Below are 21,895 nucleotides of genomic sequence, written 5' to 3' on the forward strand. Positions count from 1 at the left end.
ATTAACGCAATTTAGGTGCCATATAATTGACCCAAATAGATTTTGTGAGCTATTTTACAAATAGTGTTGCTCGAATGCAAGCTAGACTGTTGATTTTTACATCATTTGAAATTTAAGAATATGTTTGATGGCTTATTTAGGATTAGATGAAAAGAACAAACAAGATGGAACAGAACACTGGTTCTATTCTTTCCATAACAACTATACTAAGTTGAACATTTGTTTGGATCGTAGTGTTTCAAGTGTCCGTTGTTTGATGATGATGTTCAGACAACTTGGACAGTCATGGATAATGGGTCGGATTACTTTGTTTTCGATCGTATGACTCGATCTGCCCAACCATACAAGTGTTTTGACATATTTATTATGGGTAATTTCGGATATAGATATCAGATTGGATTTTAAAACTAAAAAATATTTAAAATTTGGTTAATTTGAAAAAAAATAAGAATTAATATTTTTTATATATAAATGCTTTAATTGGTATCTTATTAGATCTAATTATGAAAGTTTATCAAAATTTTATGGATTGTAGCACATTTGACTGCATTTCACATGATTTAAAATTACTTGATTTCATCTCATGACATAGGATGGACAATGTGATTTCAAGTTACATGAGAAATAAGCAAAGCAACCCTGGGATTCTCAATCTCACTGCCCCATTTTTTAGTGATTGCTTGCACATGAAAATGAGGGTAAATGAAAATGTTTCTCTTAACCATTGTGAGAGCACTGTTCTCACTTGGAACCAAGCAAACACTCCTTAAATCACATGGTCTCCTGTTTTTATCTAACCTATCAAAATAGCAGCAAGCTAGCAACATAATAAGTAGAATAAGATGAATACAACCAAAAGTTTATATTTGGCATAATATTATACCCAATCAACTGAAGTCCATGATAAAGGTATTATGTATTGATATCACACTATGGGGTAAATATTTGGTACTAATTAAGGTACGCAACTATTGAGATGAAAATTATAGGTGCAAAATGTAAGAACCGTTTGTCTGGTAGCAGCAGTTAGTGCATGTCACCTTGTGTTGAGACGTTGCAGGTTCAAAACCCAGTGGTATAGTTGCTAGTAGGGGTCTGCCTAACCCTAGCCTTCCTTTCAAAAAAACAAAAATGCATGAATTCTATCTGATCACAAAGATGTCTTCAACATTATTTGTTTATTAAGCATTGGAACTTGGGTCATATTTTGCTGTCATGAAGTTTTATATTGTGGGTTATTGATTTTTAAAACTCATACATTTTTACACATCATAATCACATGGTCCAAAGCATGTTTCTTACTAAAATCAGCCGTGTACATCACATTTGCAAGGTTTGATTTAAAAAAAATAAAATAAAAAACGTGAAAAGTAAATGACTTGATCTCAGGTCTGTACCTTCATTAGCACCAAATATTTACTCCATAATATAATGAGATAGCATTTGCTATCCTCCAGAGTAAAGAACCCCCTATTGGAATTCATAGGGAAGGTTATTTTGACCAAATCTGACCATATGGATGTGTTCAACATAGTTAAAATAGTATGAATCATCTCTTGGATCATAGTTTTTTTATGTAAAAATATTTTTTTTGAGGTATGAAAATTTGGTACATTGTAGGCCGTTGTTTTTTCAACACTCATAAAATCTGGCATGTACTTCATAAAAACATGATCTAAAGGTTAATTTCTACTAAATTTAATGTAGATCACATCTGAAGGGTGAGATGTGCTAAAAACTGGAAAAAAAATTAAAAAACATTACCTTTTTTCACTAGGGGTTCCTTACTCACGAGGGTACCAAACATTACCCGTAATACAATGGGTCAGATTTGGTACAGTTCCATACTCTACAGCATAATCACAAGTATTACTGCTAGTTTGAAAATATTGTGATGTTATCACGATATTCTCAAAAGATGATATTACAGTGAAGAAAAAGAAATACTTTTAAAATATCACCTATTCTAAAAATAACATATTTTTAACTTGATATTAATGCAATAAAAAATGTATTTTGCATAGCTTTTATATTGTTAATATGTTCTTATATATATATATATATATATATATATATATATATATAGAGAGAGAGAGAGAGAGAGAGAGAGAGAGAGAGGAAGGAAGAAAGAGAGGGTCGCGACAGTAGGGAGAGAAGGTCTACATGCGTTCCTTCTTCTTCAACATCATCTTCTTCGCGGTTCAGTCCACAATAAATGAAGGTATGAGTCTTTCCTCTTGATATTTGATAGGCAAAGGGTTTAGTCTAAATTGAATCAAGCATGGGTTTGAGAAAAAAATCAGATATGTGTATCTATGCACAGTTTTTTTATTTTTATTTTTTTTAAACCTTGACTTTCTCTGCTGATTCGGATATCGATTTTTCTGATTGGGTTTTGATGGGCCTAAAAATCTAAGCTCTTGTAAGAATCATGCAAAGGAAATCTATTTTGATTATTTTCTATTTAGATTAGCTAGGTTTATTGGGCTTATTTTTTAATCTGCATTTTTCTAAATTGGGTTCAGTCCATTTGGCTTTTGGGTAGAGATTTAATTAGATATTTTTCACTAGGGTTTTAAAGTCATAAGCAAGAACTTGTTTGATATTGGATTCACGATCTATGTAGCTTAATTTAAAATTTTGTTTGATTGATGCTTATATTAAGTTTTGACTTCATAAAACTTAGTTAGTAGATAGTCAAGATCGATTAGGCTTTTGGGGTTCACGCACCTCAATAGACTGTTTGTCTTGCATAATATTTCATGTATGTTGTTGTGCAAATGTGTGTAGGTTCTATGCACGTTATATATTTTTATTGCGTGGCCAAATTGACGTGTTAGCATGATCTGATTGGTGAATTTTTTTTGCATGGTCTAGGTTAATTTAAAGTTTGGACCTTAGTCTGCGTTTCTTTTGGGGTTTTAGATTTTGAATTTCTTCCTTTTGATCAACATTCGAACATGGGTCATCCAAATTTCCTGATTGAATTTCAAAATGAAACCAAACCCTGGCTCAGTCCGATTTGATGTCAGGACGTGTTGAGAAAGAAAGGATTGTTTAAACTCTTGCGATTTGGAGACTCGTCTATAAAAAAAATTTGGTTTCTTATTGAAAGAAAATTTAAGTTTTATTTAATAATTTAAGTCAGAATTTAATAAGTAAAATTCGGTTTGTGGATTTTAACTAAATCTAAGTTGGCCTAATCAAATTAAATTTGAAGTTTTGAAGAAAAAGAACCTAAGTTTTGTTTAAATGTGATTTGAGTTGAATTTTAACATGTGAATCTGAACCTATTAGTGTGAATTGAAAGCTAGAATTCGTGAGAAAATAAAACCCTTATTTTATTGATGAATCCAAAATTATTTTTGCTCAAATTTAATCAACTAAGCTGCAAATTATGTGTTAAAAGTCTGGTTTTGAAATGTTTTTGAAAATCTGAATTTTTGGTTAGTTCGCTTAAATCTGATCCTAGAATTAAGTTGACATGCTTTAAAAAAATATAATTTTGTATATGGAATTGCTTTACTTAAAACTTGAATGTTTTTTATTAAAGTACATATTATCTTAGGGACCTTTCATATTCAAATATGAATTTAGCATGTCATAAAATCTAATTTTTAGCATGTTATAAAAACCTTATTGCTAGCATGTCATAAAAAAATCTGACTTCTAGCCTATCATAAAATCTGATTCATAGTAAGTCTTACCATCTGAATTTTTGTTTGTTAAATAATTCAATTTTGAGTCCATCATAAAAATCTGGTCGTGATTTGTCATGTTATCAATTGGATTTTTGGTTGGGTTATAATTTGATTTTATTTACAATATGCATTCAATTTTTAGCCATAAATATGCATCAGTGTTATGTCTCGGGTGAATACAAATGGCTATTCTTCCATTTACGTGTGATTGGTGTTCACTCAAATTTGCAATAATATTTAAGCATATTATTGGACCACTTGCAGGTCTTTAAAGGTCAGATGCTTGTGTGTTGTTCTTGAAATGAGAAGTCTTGAATGTATTATAATATTATTTTATTATACTTCTGAGTTAATTTAGAAGTAACATATGTATTACACTGTTGAAATTAATGAGGCAATGACTCAATTAGATAATGCATGTTGATTTGCATAATTGTTTTTGTAAAAAACCTTTAATGAATTAAGAATAGTAAAAGAGATCGAACAATGTAATAATCGTTCTTCCTTTGTTGCCTTTTGAAAAGGTGGGATCCTTGGATGGCGGTCATGGGGGACCGTGAGGATACTGAACGTCGTGTGCAACACTTTTTCCAAAAACCCGATGAGTGATTCGTGTTTTCAACTACGGTTGTAAGAAACTTTCACCATTTTACCTAGGAGTAGTGTTGTTGATTCATCTATAGTTATTGGTATACCAAGAAAAGTGGCATCGAAGGGTGATGATACCCATGTCGTCTCTGTATTAGGTGATAATTTACCCAGTTAATAAAATACAATGTTGTGCTAAGTTACAACTAGAAACTGTCTTGAACCTCAAAATTTGGCCTGTTTTTAGTATCCACAGGTTTTATACAAGTCGAAACTTAAATGTGTTGCATTAAGCAAAGACATGCATTCAAAAGCAATACTGGATAATTAAATTAAAAAGTCATTCATGAAAGTTGCATTGACTCATGCATCCCTAAATGTTTATGTAGCATGTGATTTTGATTGCTTTAAATTAAACTGGTTTATATTGCAAGTCTATCATAAGTGTAAATTATTGTTAGAGTTCTCTTAAACTTATGTTTGATTTTATTTATGTTATCTTCTTTACTGTTGGATTTTGAGAGGGTCTAGTCCAAGAACTTTGGTTCTTACCCTATTTTAAAAAAAATATTTTTCAATTATTGAGGCTCAACTCGCTGGATGAAGCAATTGTTTATGATTTGATGGACCAGATTTTGATTGTTATTAGAGTTTATTATTTTTGGAAAAATTATTGAACTTGAAATTGGATTACTTAGTTAAATTACATTCAATTTAAATTTATGGTTTGGATAAATTTATATTTAGAATGTATGTTGGTTATGGATATGAAACTGTAATGTGCCTGGATCCCTATGATATCTTTTTGTAATATTTTAAAATCATATATTCATTTTAAAAAAAATGTATTTTTCTGAGGATCAGTTTGAAATCGTTACAAATGAGCTTTGTAAGATGTGTCACAAACAACTCATTTAATTTAAATGAATTGAGTACAACCAGAGTGTTTGGCACAACACTATTAGGATGAGATCACATAGATCAAATGTATAATATATACAGTAGAGCTTAATGACATGTGTTTAATGGGTTTTTTTGGTTTTTTTTGTTTTATTTTTTAAATTCTGACCATATAAATGTAATCTATTTACTTTATTTTATAGGGATCAGCTCTTGAAATGTTGGATTCCGACACATGGGTGGCTTTTATAAGGTTAAAAAAATTAAAGGTCTAAAATCTTTGTAAAATTTTTAGACTTTAAATATTATTTTTTTATCAAAAACACATGATCCCTGTGTGGATTCCTCATAAATCAACCATGCCCAACACATTTATGGGATCAGAACTGTGAAAACCACCAAGCAGGTATCATTAAGCATATTTCATTAAGCACCTACTCTCTCTCTCTCTCTCTCTCTCTCTCTATATATATATATATATATATATATATATATATATATATATATATATATATATATATATATATATGCCTGGTAAACAGCAACACCTCAATTTTGGGCCTTGAGGCAAAAAGGCCCGCCTCGCACCTGAGGCATGCGCTTCACGCCTCGAAGCATAGCTACTTAACAACATTTAAGAATAATATAGAAATAGACACGACACGAGGGTAAGTTGGAGTATCCCTGTGACATAGGCTGTCTGAACATCATGTGTTTGCATCATTCAACTTGTTTGGTGTAATATATTAACCTATAGTATCTATAATACTGCAAACATGAGTTGAATATAAATCGGATCTGAATCTAGTTAAGATCCAAATCTAAAACCACATTGTGTACGGTAAGACGCTGGCTTTTCTTCTCTCATATGAGTGTTAGATATGCACCTCAATCCATATCTTTAGACAGCTTATATTGGCATGGTGGGTCCAAACTCCAAAGTCTCACCCTTATAGTGCTCCTTTTTTCTGTCCCTTAATTGGCTCCCATTAAGGATAAAAAATGGTTGGGGATGGATCGGGTAAAATTTATTGGTTTCTAGCTAAAAAATGTAAAAAGGGGTTTAGACTCAATTTTCACCTGATTTGATTGCAAATACGTACCCGATTCTGACCCAGATCCAAATAATCGCAACCAAGATCTGAATCCGAATCAAATAGTATTTCACAATATGAATCGGATCCTCCGACCCGTTTGTAAATACGAGGGCTATTTCGTCATTTTGAAACTAAAACGAATTCCGCGTCGTCATTTTCTCTCCCCCAAAATTTCGGTGACCTTTACGCCTTCCGCAAGAAAGTACCAACTTTTAGCAGGTCAATTACTTAGTTGTTGAGGGCATTTTTGTAAATTCGTTGAAAAATGTAAAATTTACCTTGTTTTGTAGTAAGAGACACAAAAGGGCATCATTACTGATTTGTCGGTTAAATTTTTGTAATTTCAAAACTACCCCTTCCCTAGAGACGAAGATTTGATTTGACGGTTGACTAAATCTTGACGATGGGGTCCCTTTGACTTGTTTGGACGTGCACCTTTCTGCCCGCTAGATGACCAAAGAAGCATTAGTACGAAATAGACCGACTGAGCTCAGCCTGACTTTGGGTGGGGTCGGACCATCTCTAGGGGCATTTCTAACGCTTAGCCAATCTCGTGGAAAGCTTGACTGGCTGGACCCAGTTAGAATGCAGATCTACGATTAATGAATTGTGTACATTTCATAACACACTCCAACCTGGCTCAATTGGCTTGACTCGGTTAGACCGCGGATGGCTTAAGCTGGGACTGGTTCTAAGGGTGCACACTGACCGGTTCGGATCGGATCGAAACCATTTGTTTCCAAAATCTAACCTAAACTAGTCAGACCATGATAGGGTTATACAGGTCAAGAAATATTAAACTGAGTCCAGACCGAACGAGCAACCGGACCCTGTTGACCTTACTCTATCAGCTTACAGGGTCCACTTTGATGGCTTGGGCCCAAATAACAAGGTCAAAACCGAACAGAGCGATCCCAGAAAAGAAAAAAGTTTAATTTAATTTACAAGACCGTTCTAGTAATTTTATCAATCCATGGTTTTATATGTAAATTCTATTTCTGACGTGGCACTACGTCGCAACTTCCAAGCATGCCACGTACGCTTTAACGATGTTGGTTCCATGGATCGAATCTTCGGTCCAAATCCGACACATTTATTTCGGATATGGACCTTAACATAAGCTCCAAATTTGTATTCGGGTCGCATTCAGAGTTCAGACTTACATTTTCGGGCCTTCTCCGGGTATGGACCAGTGCTTTTCCATCATGTCTACATTCGGATCAAGAAAAAATTGCTTCTCCGGATTTGGACCATTGTTTTTCCCATCAGCTCGTTTTTACATGTAAAATCTCTTGTTTTTAACGGTTTTTTATCGGATCCTGGGTTATAATCTAGAGAGAGGGAGATTTTGTTCTGGTGTCCTCTTACTCGTCGCTTCCTTCTTCCCCACTTTCCGAAACCCTAAGAGAGAGAGAGAGAGGTAAGTGTCAAATTCCTCCTCGATCTCTCTTATTTTCTTCGTCTCTTTGTACTTTTTCGTCGTTCGGTTGATTTTTCATGCTTCCTCTTTCGACGAAGATACGATTGCTATGCGATCGTCTTTGGTCGATTTCTTTTTTATTTGTTTCGCGTTGAAAATCGGTGGATTTTACGCTTGACTTGAAAACCTTAGTTTTGGTTGTTTGAGGTTTGTATTCGACGTCGGTATCACTTAGCTAGGGCTTTCTTCTTCGGTGGAATTCTTGCTTTTCGTGGGGTTTCGATCGCCTTCTGAACGTCGAGGGGAGATTTCTGAGGTGAGACTTTGATGGTCTGCTTGGGGTGTTGTGGCGTCGTGTCGAAAGGTTGGGTCTTGAATTCATCAGGGGATAAGTTTCAATTGGATTTCCAAAGTTGCGTTTTTCTTGGATTTTTGGATTACTAGTGTCAAAATTAGGATTTTGATGTAAAAATATGTAGTCCAATATTGGAGTGCAGAAGGGTTTTGAGGGTGATGGGATGAGTTTCGGTTGGATTTGTAGAACTCTTATTTTCCTGGATTTTTGGATTGTTAATGTGAAAATCAGGTTTTGGTGTAGAAATATAGTCGGATTTGGAGGAAGGAGGAAATTTTAGGGCTTATAGGCATGTGTTCTTCTTCTTCTTCTAGGTCGACTGTCTTTTCCTTCATAGAAAATCGCATTTTTGGGTGCATAAGATGGGAAATTTTAGGTGTGAAAATTATTTAGGGGTTTGATGTGAATTTTCGGTAAGGAACAAATTTAGGGAGTATGTTGTTTTTTCTTTTTATCGTTAGATTTCGTCCATCAGAGCTTCTCCTGAGCCTGGTTTTTAGTGTGATCGATTTTCTTTCACTTTTTTTTTAATGAATTTTTGAGATTTTTTTTGGCTTTCTTCGTACTTGTATTTTTTCATTTCTTATGATCAGATGTTGATTGGGGCTCTTCGGATGAAAAGAAAGTGTTTTAGATGCCAGAAATGCGTGGTTGTGGTTTCTGTATTAGAATTCTTCGCTTTATTGAATTAGTATCGAATTTAGTTCTTTACGCGATACTTCCTGTCATGTATTTGATGTGACTGCATGTCGATCCGATAACTTGAACGGTAATTGGTTCTTGTTTCTATGTTGGTCATCATATAAAATTCATCAAAAAAAAGATGCCCTTTTTTCGGTGGTGGGGATGTTTATATGCTTTTGCTTTCTGTTTCTGTAGGATGGTTGTTTCCCAAACAGTATCTTAGTTGTTATTTGGTTCTGCTCTTCAGTGTAACAATATTTGTAGAAGAGTTCCATTCTTGAGCCTCTGTTTGAGATTCTGCTTTAAAAGGCTGTGGCCTATTTGCAGGCGGTTAGATACTGCTGGATGAGGTATTGATAGGAGGACATGTCGATTTTAGAAGGGATGGCTTTCCAGTGCTGTATGTTCTAAGAATCGGCCGGCCTTTTTGGAAACACTTAGTTTTCCTATGATCAGGTTTGATTGTTCTTTGATAAGTAATCATGGGTTCAGTTTGTTGCGTTGCTGCGAGAGAGAAAACTGTACCTCATGGAGAAAATACTGGATCCTCTCTTCGTCATGCATATTCACATAGGAATGCCATATACTCACCCTCATGGAGCTTCCGGTGGGATAGCAGATCACACATGGAGAATAGCATAGATAGTTCTCTACAGGTCCATCATGATCGCTCCTTGAGCAATAGCGGGAACACGGTTGGAGAAAGAAAGGGAGGTTTTGCAGTCGATATTCTATCAAATGGGGGAAGCCCAATGGAAAATTTTCAGACACCCACTTGGCCAAAGTCGCCCGTTTTCTCTGATGCTGTTGAGGATTTTGCTGCTGGCTGTCCGGGTAAGTTTCTGATGCATGCCATGGCTATCTTGGTAGTGCACTTTTTTATTTTATTTTTTATCAATGATTATGTGGCATTCTTTGGTGACGCTCTTAGTTCTTTTTCATGGAATGTTGGTTCACCTTTATAAGGGCTTCATCTTAGAACAATTTTCTCCCCGTAGATCCATAATCTCATATGGAAGTTACTAGATTCTGTTCTTTTTGGGACAGCATCTTGCTTGTCATTTCTCAAGTCTCTATGAATCCATGTTCTAGAGTGTGGTTACAGTATTTTGTGCTACATAACCACATATGTCTGTGGTATATAATATGTTTATTTGGTTGTTTTCAGATTCTTGAAATCTGAAACGTTTTAAGGATAGTTAAACTTCCATTAAACCCAAAAATGAAAAGGACTTGCATCTGAAACATGTTATTATTTGGTCATACTGTATAGACTGATTAGTCTAGTTGGTTGGGTCATACAGTTTAGCATTGTAATATTTTAGGACTTTTTGTTTGGAAGTTTCAGGTTTCATGGCAGAAGCTTGATATTTTTGTAAAATTGTCAGTTTCTGTTGGTCATGACATCCCCACATGTTTTTTCCTGGCATGGAACAAGGATAAGAACTGCATTCAGTTGTGTAGCTTCATTATGCAGTTGGAGAAGCATCAGTTAGTCTGCCCAATGCTCATCTCTTGGAGTTCATGGATATTCTTTTTCTATTTTCAGATAGACACTAAAAGATGTTCTTCAGTCCGCCCAAGGCTCTTCTTGCGCCTCTTTGAGTTCATGCATATTCTTTTTCCGTTTGTAGAGGCCATTAACGATGTTCTTCATGCAAGATCCTTGGACTTCTACATGTAGCCTTTGTGAGGTATAAATGATGAACAGCCTTGGGGTTTTCTTAGTTATATGTTAGCACAGTAAATATGAGAGGTTTATAGGATATCCTTGAAAATAAGAACCAGACCGAAAGGAACAGATAAGTCATATTTCTACCCCAACCCACCAGTAACATCTAAATCACCGCCCTCATGTTGGTATGTAACAAGTTTTTCTAAGTGTGAATGTCAGATTTTGAAGAACAAATAAAAGATGTTTTTCAAACTGCAAGAGGCTTGCCTTCTGGTATCAGAGTTTCCCACCTCCCACCCGAGGAGTGCATGGACCAGGATGTGGAACACTCTATATGAATTTAATAGGCATCACATTTAAAGCTGCTATTGGTTTAAAACAATTTTATTGTTGAGAAGATCATATTTGTATTTGAGTCAATAACAATTGATCATTTTCATTGCTTTTCACCCCCAGGAAGGAGATTAATGATCCATTAGCCTTGGGGCTTTCTTAGTTATATGTTAGCACAGTAAATATGAGAGGTTTATAGGATATCCTTGAAAATAAGAACCAAACCGAAAGGAACAGATAAGTCATATTTCTACCCCAACCCAGCAGTAACATCTAAATCACCGCCTTCATGTTGCTATGTAACAAGTTTTTCTAAGTGTGAATGTCAAATTTTGAAGAACAAATAAAAGATGTTTTTCAAACTGCAAGAGGCTTGCCTTCTGGTATCAGAGTTTCCCACCTCCCACCCGAGTAGTGCATGGACCAGGATGTGGAACACTCTATATGAATTTAACAGGCATCACATTTAAATCTGCTATTGGTTTAAAACATATTTGTATTTGAGTCAATAACAATTGATCATTTTCATTGCTTTTCACCCCCAGGAAGGAGATTAATGATCCAGTATCCTTTATGATATTGCTCAATGTCACATGGGTGAGGGTGCAGGTGCGGGTGCGGGTGCGGCACTTTCAAAAAACTTGGGTGCGGGGGTGTGGCAAAAATATAAAAAATTATATATATATTTTGACTGCAAAATCATTTGAGAAATGTGCAAATGGGAAACCGAGTTTGGATCTGGTTATGAGTTGGTATGTTCTAGCTGCAATGCAATCCATTGCAGTTTGGGACAATATGTTAAGGCTATCCCTATTCTTGAGCATTCAATCGAGATCCCAGTCCTGGAAGAAGGCCAAGATCATGCCCTTGCTGTTTTTTCTGGGTATATGCAATTGAGGGACACGTTCGCAATGTTAGGTCAACTTGAACAGTCCATTGAGTGTTACACTATGGGTTTTGAGATTCAGAAATGTGTTCTGGGAGGAACCGATCCAAGAGTTGCAGAAACTTGCAGGTACTTGGCTGAAGCCCATATGCAGACTTTGCAATTTGATGAAGCCACAAAACTTTGCCAGAAAGCTCTTGACATCCATAAAGAACATGGAGTGTCTGCGATAGTGAGAGAGACCGAGAGATTGAAAGTGAAAGACGGAGAGAAGAGTGACAGAGTGAGTGAGAGAAAGTACTTGAGGAGGAGAGGTCCGGCGGAGAGGTCGTCGCCGGCGTCGGGGTCCAGCGGAGAGGTCGGCGGCGGCTTCGGCTTCAGGAGGAGAGGTCGGGAGGATTAGGGCAAAAAAAAATTGCCTTAATCCTCCTCTACGCAGCCCATTTCATCGGGCGTAATTTTTTTAAGGTTCAAAAATTAGTCAGAAATGACCCTGAGTGCGTTGACAGCACCCAGGGTCGGGTTGACCGCATCAGGTGCTGCACCCGCATCGACGTGGGTGCGGCACCTGGTTGGCCGAATCCCTGTGACTTAGCTATTGCTAGAGAACCTTGTAAATGACTTCAGGCCTTCTGCTTGTATCCAGTTAGAAATGGGTACTTCTAGAAGGATGTGGTACTCATGTTGACATGATACAACACTGTACTGTTATTAGTAATATTGGTCAGACCAGTTTCGGATCTGACCTGATCCAGTTCCAACCTGTTATATGGGAATATTTTCATCCATTTTGATGCACATGATGTGTCATTCTTGTTTATATATATATATAAGGAAGATCGGCCAACTAAAGGAAAGTCCAAAATCTACAACCAATCCAACAATGATCGGACAGATCCCCTTCTCCAATGCTTGAGCTTCTCATCGATTGAACCTCATATATTTGTTCCTTATAATTTATTTAGTAAGAAATATGCTTTTCAAGAAGACTTTACGACATATAGACATGTTTTTCGAAATGTAAAAAATAGATTGCTCACAATGCATTCAAAACTTTACAATATAAAGTATTGTGGGTTGTTGATTTTTAGTGTTTCCAAAAACACATATAATCATCGAAAGTTCATAATCCAAAACATGCCACGCACTAAATGAATGATAAAAATCCAATATGTAAAGTCTGGTCGATGAAAAAGTCGATCGTTAGAGAAGGAACGCCGTTGATTATTCGTTGTAGATTTTGGACCTTCCCTTGGTTGGACAGTCTCCCTTCCCCCCGCTACACACATATATATAGACCATCCAACCAAGGGAAGGTCCAAAATCTGCAACCAATGATAATTGAATAGCTCTCCTCTAAAGTTTGAGCATTTCATCAATCAGATCTTATATATTTGTTTTTTATAATTTATTTAATAAGAAATCTATTTTACACGAAGATTCTACAACATTGAGACATGTTTTCAAAATGTGAAAAATCAACAGCTCAAATAGATTCAAAGTTTTACAATACAAAGTATTGTGGGTCATTAGTTTTTACCACTTTAAAAAACATGTCTAAAAATCAAATAATTACAATCTAGAACATATTGTTTACTAAATAAATGATAAAAGTGTAACATTTAGAGTCCCATCGATGAAAAGTTCAATTGTTAGAGAAGGAATGCCATTCGATCAATCATTGGTTGTAAATTTTGGACCTTCCTTTCTTTGGATGGTCCTCCTATATATATATATATATATATATATATATATAGAGAGAGAGAGAGAGAGAGAGAGAGAGAGAGAGAATTGTGGGTCGGTGCTAAACCCATTTGGTGCTAAACCACATGCTAAATAGGTTTTTCAGGCTTTTTTCATTTTATTTAAAATTCTGACTACAGATATGATCTATGTACTTGATTTTATAGGGATCAGCTCTTGAAGCATTTGATTCCAACACATGGGTGGGTTTTTATAAAATTCGAAAAATCAACAGTCCAAAATCTTTGTAAATTTTTTAGGCTCCAAACATCATTTTTTTCATCGAAAACACATGATCAAGGTGTGTATTCTTAGTAAATCGACCATGCCCAACACATTTATAGCGCTGGAACCAGATAAAAAGCACTGGAGAAGCTGAAAAACCCATTTAGCATGTGGTTGATCCCCAAATGAGTTTAGCACAGACCCATTACTATATATATATATATATATATGGTTAATATTTGGTGCCTTTGAAGGCACCAACTTATATGGAACTCTTGAGCTAAAAATCATAGGTTCAAGCTCTATCAACTCTATTTGACCATATAATGTGTTCAGGAAGGTTTGTTTGCTAATGATCAAGCCTTGGATTGTGTTATTGCGATCCAAAAGTATGATTTTTTGAGTCATAAAATTTTAGTGCATTGTAGATCGTTCATTTTCGAAGCCCTTAAAAAACCTGCTTATGTGTCACAATCATATGATTCAAAACTCATTTCCCACTAAACAAACATTGTAGATCACATCCATAAGATTTAATTTACAAAGGTGCCCTCAAAGGCACCAAATATTAACCCCCCCCCCACACACACACACATATATATATATATATATATGTATAGCGAGATAGATAGATAGATAGATAGAGAGAGAGAGAGAGAGAGAGAGAGAGAGAGAGAGAGAGAGAGAGAGAGAGCTGCTTCCATTACCAATGTGACACAGGAGTCGAGCCATCTTTATAAAGTAGAGTAATGATCCTGTCTAAAGTTCTTTAGACAGAAGGGGTTGGTTCTTTAAGCAACAACAACAACCTTGTTTAAAGAAGTGATTAAACTTTATATTTTAAATCTTCCAAAACCAAGTCTTGAGGCTTAAGCAACCTGTCTTGGTCAGGGATAATGATGTGGGTGTATAGAATGTAACAAACCCTAGTAGTTATTCCCTGTACACTTGTTTTTTTAAGGCCTCCTTGAGGAAACACTGTTAACTTTAGATGGACAAAGCTTCCATCTTTTCACAATATTTACTGATAAGATGCTTTAGATGGTTGCAGATTGACTATTTTACTGAGAGTTTTTCACAGTCTAACCCATGTTCCTGTTTTTATGCATTTTGCCAGGAGACATATAATGATTATCTCTTTGTACCATCAGCTCTTAGTTTTTCTGTGAATACCTGTTCCATGAATATGCTTTTGGAGGTTGAGATGCCAGTTCCTGAGTTCCTTTTTTATAGACTACTTCAGTTACTTTTAGAATATCAATTTTCCACTTTATCGATGTGACTGCCTAATTGAACGGTTGCCATTTGCAAAATTGCTTCAATTCAAAATTAAGAACAAGAGTGAGGAAATTTTACTCGAGGGGCAATTTTCTCAGCTAGATACCTTGTGCAATTTTATCTGGCTTCACTCTCTTGAGGGCCACTGTCATAATTTGTGAGCATAGGGTACCTTATCTGTAGCTGATAAAACTCATTAAAACACATGAATGTCTTTTTCAATTATGCTCTTTGAATGCTAAATGCATTTTCAGGCAAGCTTTTATTTATTGGGGTCAGAATCCCTTCTGTGAATGAGGAATTAAAAATATACATTCCACTGGTGGCAACATTTAGCCACTGATTTTGTATTTGGAGTTAATTTTCCAGGTGGATGCATGTTATCTCACTGGATCATAATAATATTATTCTTGCTCATCTATTTTTCTTTGGCTAAGCTAAAGTAAAACATGGTTCTTATTGGCCACAACCTGGTGGATAGGTGTGAACCCATCTGATCCCAGAGTAGGCTCCACTAATAAAAAAACCCTGAGGTCCAGCGCGTCCCTTGGGTGTTTCTATCTGAATGTTGCTATATTTTTTTCTTTCAAAAAGAAAAGAACATTTAGTAAATTGGAAAATCTGAAGTAAGGGGACAAGCCATCACCATTAATCGGAGTTGCTAAGGCTCAGAAGAAATACAATATGAGCTGATCCAGTAAAGATCTGAATTTGGGTATCTAATAGAGGCACAAAAACAAATCTCTGACTAAAGATGCCTATGCAATACTAGATAATGGGAAGATTTGGCCTGGAATAGTCTATTGTTCCTCTAAAGCCAAGTAAACCATCACATAGTCATGATCCACCACTTCTACACCATCTTCCACCCCCTTTTCTGAAAGACTTAGGTCCCAGCAGAAAGTCTCTAATGCAGGAAACTTATGTTAATTCATAAATTGTGTCAAGAGAGCCTGAATAACCGCTGAAAGCTTTTGCAATACTATAGAAAATGGATATCTGACTCCTCAATCTCATAACACATGTAGAATCTGCTAACAATTTGAACCCCTTTGGATTTCAAAGTGAGTTCATTGTTTACCTTGACAAGTGACAGAAAGGGGCCCAACCTCACAAAATATCATTGGGATGCTATGTTTGGTTTCAAGCAGGGTCTATAAAAATATGCCACCATAAGAGCCACAGTACTGGAACACATCCAGGTTACCTAGTCTTTGCCATCTATTGGCTGAAATAGACTGATTGGATGAGGACCATCCTCAATAAGGTCCTTGTGGAGTATGACAACGTAGCTGGCACCTTTATAGCATTAGCGGTCCTTAACTTCTGGATTGGGAGCCAGCTTGAAGATGGGATCATTGGGATGAAAGGTGAATGAAAGGGACTGATCACCACCACACCATGGGTCCAGTCAAAGGGACAGCTGATCTCCCCTCCCTAGCTCGTCTTGGATAAGTTGCTTAGATGGTGCAAAATCCTGTTGCCAGTCTAACCATATCCCAAACCACGCCTCCATTTTGTGTGTGGCTTCCATTGCCAAGGTCATCCCACTAAATTGTACTTACGTTTCATAAGCTGCCTCCATGACTTTTCCTCCACATTGACCACCACCACTTTCCCAAGAGGGCCTGGCTGAATGCATCAAGTCTCCTGATTCCCAACCCCCTTGAATCCCATGCTGCTCTGATGAGGTCCCACTTTAACTAGAATTTCTATGGTGAGTGACTCCCCAAAGGAAGGTCTTCATTAGTCTACTGAGGCACCTCCCAATCTTCTTGGGAAACTTGAAAGGAGAAATAAGGTAAGGGATAATGGTCAATACATGTTTTACCAAAGTGACTATTGTTCTGAAGGAGAGATAGCAGCTGAATCGTGATTGAAGTTTCTTTGACATTCGGCTCTCAACAAGTCCATAGAGAGTCCCTCGAATAGCCCTTAAATGCTTTCATGCCTAGGTATTTTAAGAGGAGGCAACCTTTCTTACAACAAAAAATGGTTTCTGCTGTATTTGTCAGCACCTTGCCTGCATGGAAAGCAATAGGTCCTGATCAACTGTGTCGGTGAGGCTTCACCAAATTTAAGAATGTTATCTGTGAAGTGCATCAAGGATCTGCATTAAGGCCTTTTCTATTTGCTATTAGTGATGGATGAGCTTACGAGATCAATTCAAGAAAATGTGCCGTGGTGTATGTTGTTTGATGATGATATTGTTTTGATTGATGAGACTAGAGCTGGGGTTAATGCTAAGTTAGAATTATGGAGACAAACATTGGAAGCCTGAGGTTTTAAGTTGAATAAGAGTAAGACAAAATATATGGAATGTCGATTTAGTAAGCAACTAAGTAGTGATGGGAGTGTAGTGAAGCTTGGTGAGCGGGAAATACCGGTGGATGATTGTTTCAAATATTTGGGATCTATCATTCAAAAGAATGGAGAAATTGATGGAGATGTAAATCATAGGATAAAGGTTGGGTGGATGAAATGGAAAAGTGCAACTGGAGTGTTGTGCGATCGTAGAATGCCATTGCGGTTGAAGGGAAAGTTTTATAGGGCGACAATTAGGCCCGCTTTACTATATGGTACGGAATGTTGGGCTGCCAAGAGACATCATATTCAAAAAATGAGTGTAGTTGAGATGCGTATGCTTAGATGAATGTGTGGAAATACAATAAAAGATAAGATTCGAAATGGGGAGATACGTAAGAAGGTAGGCGTTGCATCCATTGAAAATAAGATGAGGGAGAATCGTTTACGGTGGTTTGGACATATTCGGCGAAGGCCTAATGATGCTCCAGTTAGAAGGATGGAGAAATGAGATAATATATTAGTTAAAAAAGGTCGGGGTAGGCCTAAGAAGACTTGGATGGAGATGATAAGAAAGGATATGAATGCTTTGAACCTCACCGAGGACATGGCATTGGATAGAAATGATTGGAGGAGAAGGATTCATGTGGAAGACCCGAAATGATTTTCTTTTTTGGTTCATATCGCCGACCCCGTTGTTTTTGGGATGAAGGCTTAGTTGTTGTTGTTGTATCTGTGAATTGCAGTATATTGATGATTCATCTTCCATGCACAACAGCCCTGACAGGTTGTGAAGGTCTTTTGCCTTATTGAAAGGGGCAACTAGCCCTTCGTTGGCTATGTTAAAAAGTGGAAAGAGGGGCCACACCATTGTCGAAGTATTGTCTTCAAGCTAAATCATTTTTGTGCTTCCCGTTGTCCTTAACCACTAGTAAGTATTGTGATGAGTTCCTGGATCCAGGAGGAAATTTCTGCCGATTCTGGTACACTTCAGTCTATTAAAAATGAACTCCTAGTTTATTAAGTCAAATACTTTGGAGTGTCCACTTTAAGTAGTCAAACTGATGGAATGCTAGTTCATTTGCTATGATACCACATTTTGTAATCCTCTGTGCTTCCATGAAAGTGCATTGGGTTGTGCATATAGGCTTGGAAACTTCTTTTTAGTCTTGTGGCAATCACCTTAGTGATGATTTTGTATAATGATCCTAACAAAGAGGTAGACCTGAACCATGAGATATCATTTGCCAGTCCTCCTTGGGTATGAGGTTCAAATAGGTTTTATTGAGTTCCTTCAGGAGTGAGCCATTTGCTTGGGATTCCTTATGAAATCTACCTTTGCAGTTCTTCCAAGACTACTAAAGAAATTGGGTGGTAGTCCTGCCTTGCATTTAGGTAGAGTCTAGACTGCATCCTTTTGGATCCTCTTTCTAGGAAATCAGCCTCAAGACCCTCCCTGCACACATGGTCCAAGGTTGCAAGGTTTCTCAGCGAGAACAACCTCGCTCTCACCACAAGCATGAAATGCTAATGTCAGTTATAGACTGCACAACCTTGTCCCCTTGTACGACAAAATCCCTGATTTTTTGAGATGTGATTAGATTCACCCTGCGTCTCTAGTATCTATTTGGTGAAAGTATCTGTTATTGGAGTCTCCATCTCTTGGCTAGTTGATTGGAGACCGTTGTCTATGTTTGGTTTATTTGTGGGCACAAGCCTGAAGTGTGGTTTGTAATGTTAATTATGGACTGCACAAACTCATTACCTTGTACAAAAGATTCCATAATTTTTGGAGACAGTGATTAGATTTACCTTGCATCTGTAGGAGCTATTTGGTGAAAGTATCTGGTATTAGAGTCTCCTTCTCTTGGCTAGTTGATTGGAAACTGTTGTCTATGTTTGGTTTATGTGTGGGTCTTACAATCTTTGATTTTCTTTATCAGAGCCTGCATTTTCCCATCCACTTGAGGTGGGACATCCTGCTACTGTGAAGTCAAACTATGTGTCACTTAGCTCCCCTTCCCAGCCCTCAATCACACTGAATTCAGCCTGCCCCTCATCTCTGATCCATTGGATAAATTTTCCTGTATGACCTGGTTCTTTTGTTTTTGTTGTTAGTTCTTTAATTTGTTTCATTAATTATATGTTTCTTTAACCCTACTTAGCTAGATGCAGTAATCTGCTAGTCTTGCAACCTAGCATCCCGTAGTTGATGTTCACTCTATATTTCGAAAGATTTGTCTCAACACCACATATTGTTGCTCATGCAGCTCGCTCTCACGATCCTTGTTAATTTTTCACCCTATTGTGCTAATATTTATGTTTTTTGACTATAATTCTTCTGGAATTGAAACAGTTTTATTTGTTTCATATCATTTGTTCGCTTGTTTTATAGCCATCAGTTTGGACATCAGATTAGCTCCTGATGAGAATGTTAATTTTAGTTGTCATCTAAGTTGTCTTTCTTTTTAGATGTTATCAATTCTTATTATTTTCACCTAATCTGGTCTCAATCCTGAACTCCCTGTTTAAATACTGTATGGTTCATCTGACATTCCGGTGTATGTGACAGATTTACATTCAAGCCCATCTGCATCAATCAAAGTGTCCACTGAGGTGAGCTCAACCTGGTCAAGTGGATTTGGTTTGTTCTGCCAATACCAGTGTATCCTTGTCTTCTTTTCCTTTTTTTTTCTGTTTTTACTGTTTAGATTTAAGCTCTTCCAGGAACTTAATGTGCTCGTCTTTATATATTTATAGGTAAAGGATTTTGTAAAACCATCAGGAGTTGAGAATAAATTGGAGTTGAATACTGTACCTTCAGGTTCCTCTTCATTAAAGCCTAAGAATGATCCATCATCTTCTCGTAGCCCAGCTTTTGCTTCAAATTCAACTCCTTCAAGGCAAACAAGGCGATCACCTGGGCACCCACTTTCTAGACAAATTTCAGACGGTCGGATCTTGGCACTGAAATCCTTTGAAAGTTCTATATCCGAAGGAAGGCCATCATTTGTTTTATCTGTTTGTAGTAATGATCCAACCTTGGGATCACAGGGTGGCTCTTCAGATGGTTGGTCCATGCGCACTTTCTCTGAGCTCGTTGCCTCTTCTCAAAGAGAGAGGTGGTCTTTCGATAGTGAGAACTTGAGCTCCAACCCTGGTAAGATAACAAGATCTAATAGCATGCACTTCCCTTCTTCCTCCATGGATTTGCAAACGTGTGGACTCTGCTTGAAGAACTTGGTGGATAGGTCTCCCTGGTTGAGTGGTAGTGATGTTTCCATAGTTGCAGTTCTGGTCTGTGGACATGTGTACCATGCTGAGTGTCTTGAAAGCACAACACCAGAAACTGAGAGGTATGACCCTTGCTGTCCTGTCTGCACATCCAGTGAGAAGTTGCCTCTGAAAATACCTCCAGGAAAGGCATTGAGGGTTGAATTAGATCCAAGGGGAAGAAACAAGATCTCAAGAATTGGAGTGGCAGATGGTGATCTTGAACATGTCTCTTTCTCTGGGCCTATCAAAGGCTCAAGGCGCGAAGGTAAAGGTCCAAAGATGGCAGCAAGCTCCAGCACAAGGGGTTCTTTTGCAAAGCCTTTTTTGAAAAGACACTTTTCAATTGGCTCAAGACCATCTCGGTCCCTGTCAGAGAATGATTCTACCCGGAGGAAGGGATTCTGGGCAAGGTATTTCAAGGAATAATCTTCTCCCACCAAGGAAAATATGATGAGAAGCTCTGTTTCTTTACAGATATCTGTAGGCCATATATAAATATATTGTTGGAAAATATCTTTCATGAGATGATAATAAATGCAGCCTTCTTTTGAACTTAGGTATCAATGAAAATAAGTTAATTAAATATATAACATAAACTAATCTTATTGCAATGATGGACAAGGCGGAGCGGGAGGGATTTATGTCTGGCATTTACATTCATGGTGCCCAGCCTTCTCTTATTCAGCTATTTGCGGACAACTTAATTTATGGTGTTGCATGAGCCGGACTTGGCTCATCCTTATGCATTTTCGGCACTCTAGTATTTATATGAATGAAGCTAAATGTAGCCTAGTAATGTTCAATGCCGTTGATGAGCTGCAGAGTGCATCTTTCGAGTCGCTTCCAATTCCATATTTCGGATCATACTTTATCAAAGAAAGCGGCAAGGAATGCATGTGGGAATCATTCCCTGCTATGATCACACTCGTCAAGTTGGTCCTGTCATCAATCCCACTTGAAAATAGACTAAAAGGATCAATCCTCTTGGGAATTTTTTTGTGGCGTGGTCATGTCTCACCACTTGTAAATTGGAATTCTATAACTCAGCCTATGGAGTTGGGTGGTTTAGGTGTTTGAGGACATCTTGCTGCTAAACAGGGCCTTCATGGCCAAATGGTTGTGGTTATCTTTGCACTGAAGCTAAACCGTGGGTAACGCTCATGAAACTCAAATATGTTATAGGCCCTTCTCCTCACCAATGGGTCATCACCACTTACAGATGGGAGACAGGTTCAGCCACTTGGGGTGACTAGCTTATGGTTCTTCAAGATTTCCATCCTTTTTTATTGAAGTTTCGTTTCCAGATGGTGATAAGACTTGCTTTTGGCTTAAGACAGTATGGTGCAGACCACAAAGCATTGAAATGGCCTAAATCGGATATAGGCTGGATCGGAAAATCAAGATTGGGGTTTTAGAGGTTCTTTGTTTTT

General features: G+C 37.1%; 1 protein-coding gene across 1 annotated transcript; it reads left to right on the forward strand.

The window, feature by feature from the left end:
- The first annotated feature begins 7,638 nt into the window (after nucleotides 1-7,638).
- Nucleotides 7,639-21,076, forward strand: LOC149815492 (uncharacterized). Its single transcript, XM_089988779.1, has 4 exons — nucleotides 7,639-7,706; nucleotides 9,073-9,579; nucleotides 19,762-19,805; nucleotides 19,950-21,076. Exons 2-4 carry the CDS (start codon nucleotides 9,228-9,230, stop codon nucleotides 20,889-20,891), a joined length of 1,338 nt encoding a protein of 445 aa, XP_089844905.1. The 5' UTR covers nucleotides 7,639-7,706; nucleotides 9,073-9,227; the 3' UTR covers nucleotides 20,892-21,076.
- The last annotated feature ends 819 nt before the right edge of the window (nucleotides 21,077-21,895 follow it).

This window comes from Nuphar pumila, chromosome 15, assembly GCF_984573655.1.
Source record: "Nuphar pumila chromosome 15, dmNupPumi1.hap1.1, whole genome shotgun sequence".
In the NCBI taxonomy this organism is placed as follows: Eukaryota; Viridiplantae; Streptophyta; class Magnoliopsida; order Nymphaeales; family Nymphaeaceae; genus Nuphar; species Nuphar pumila.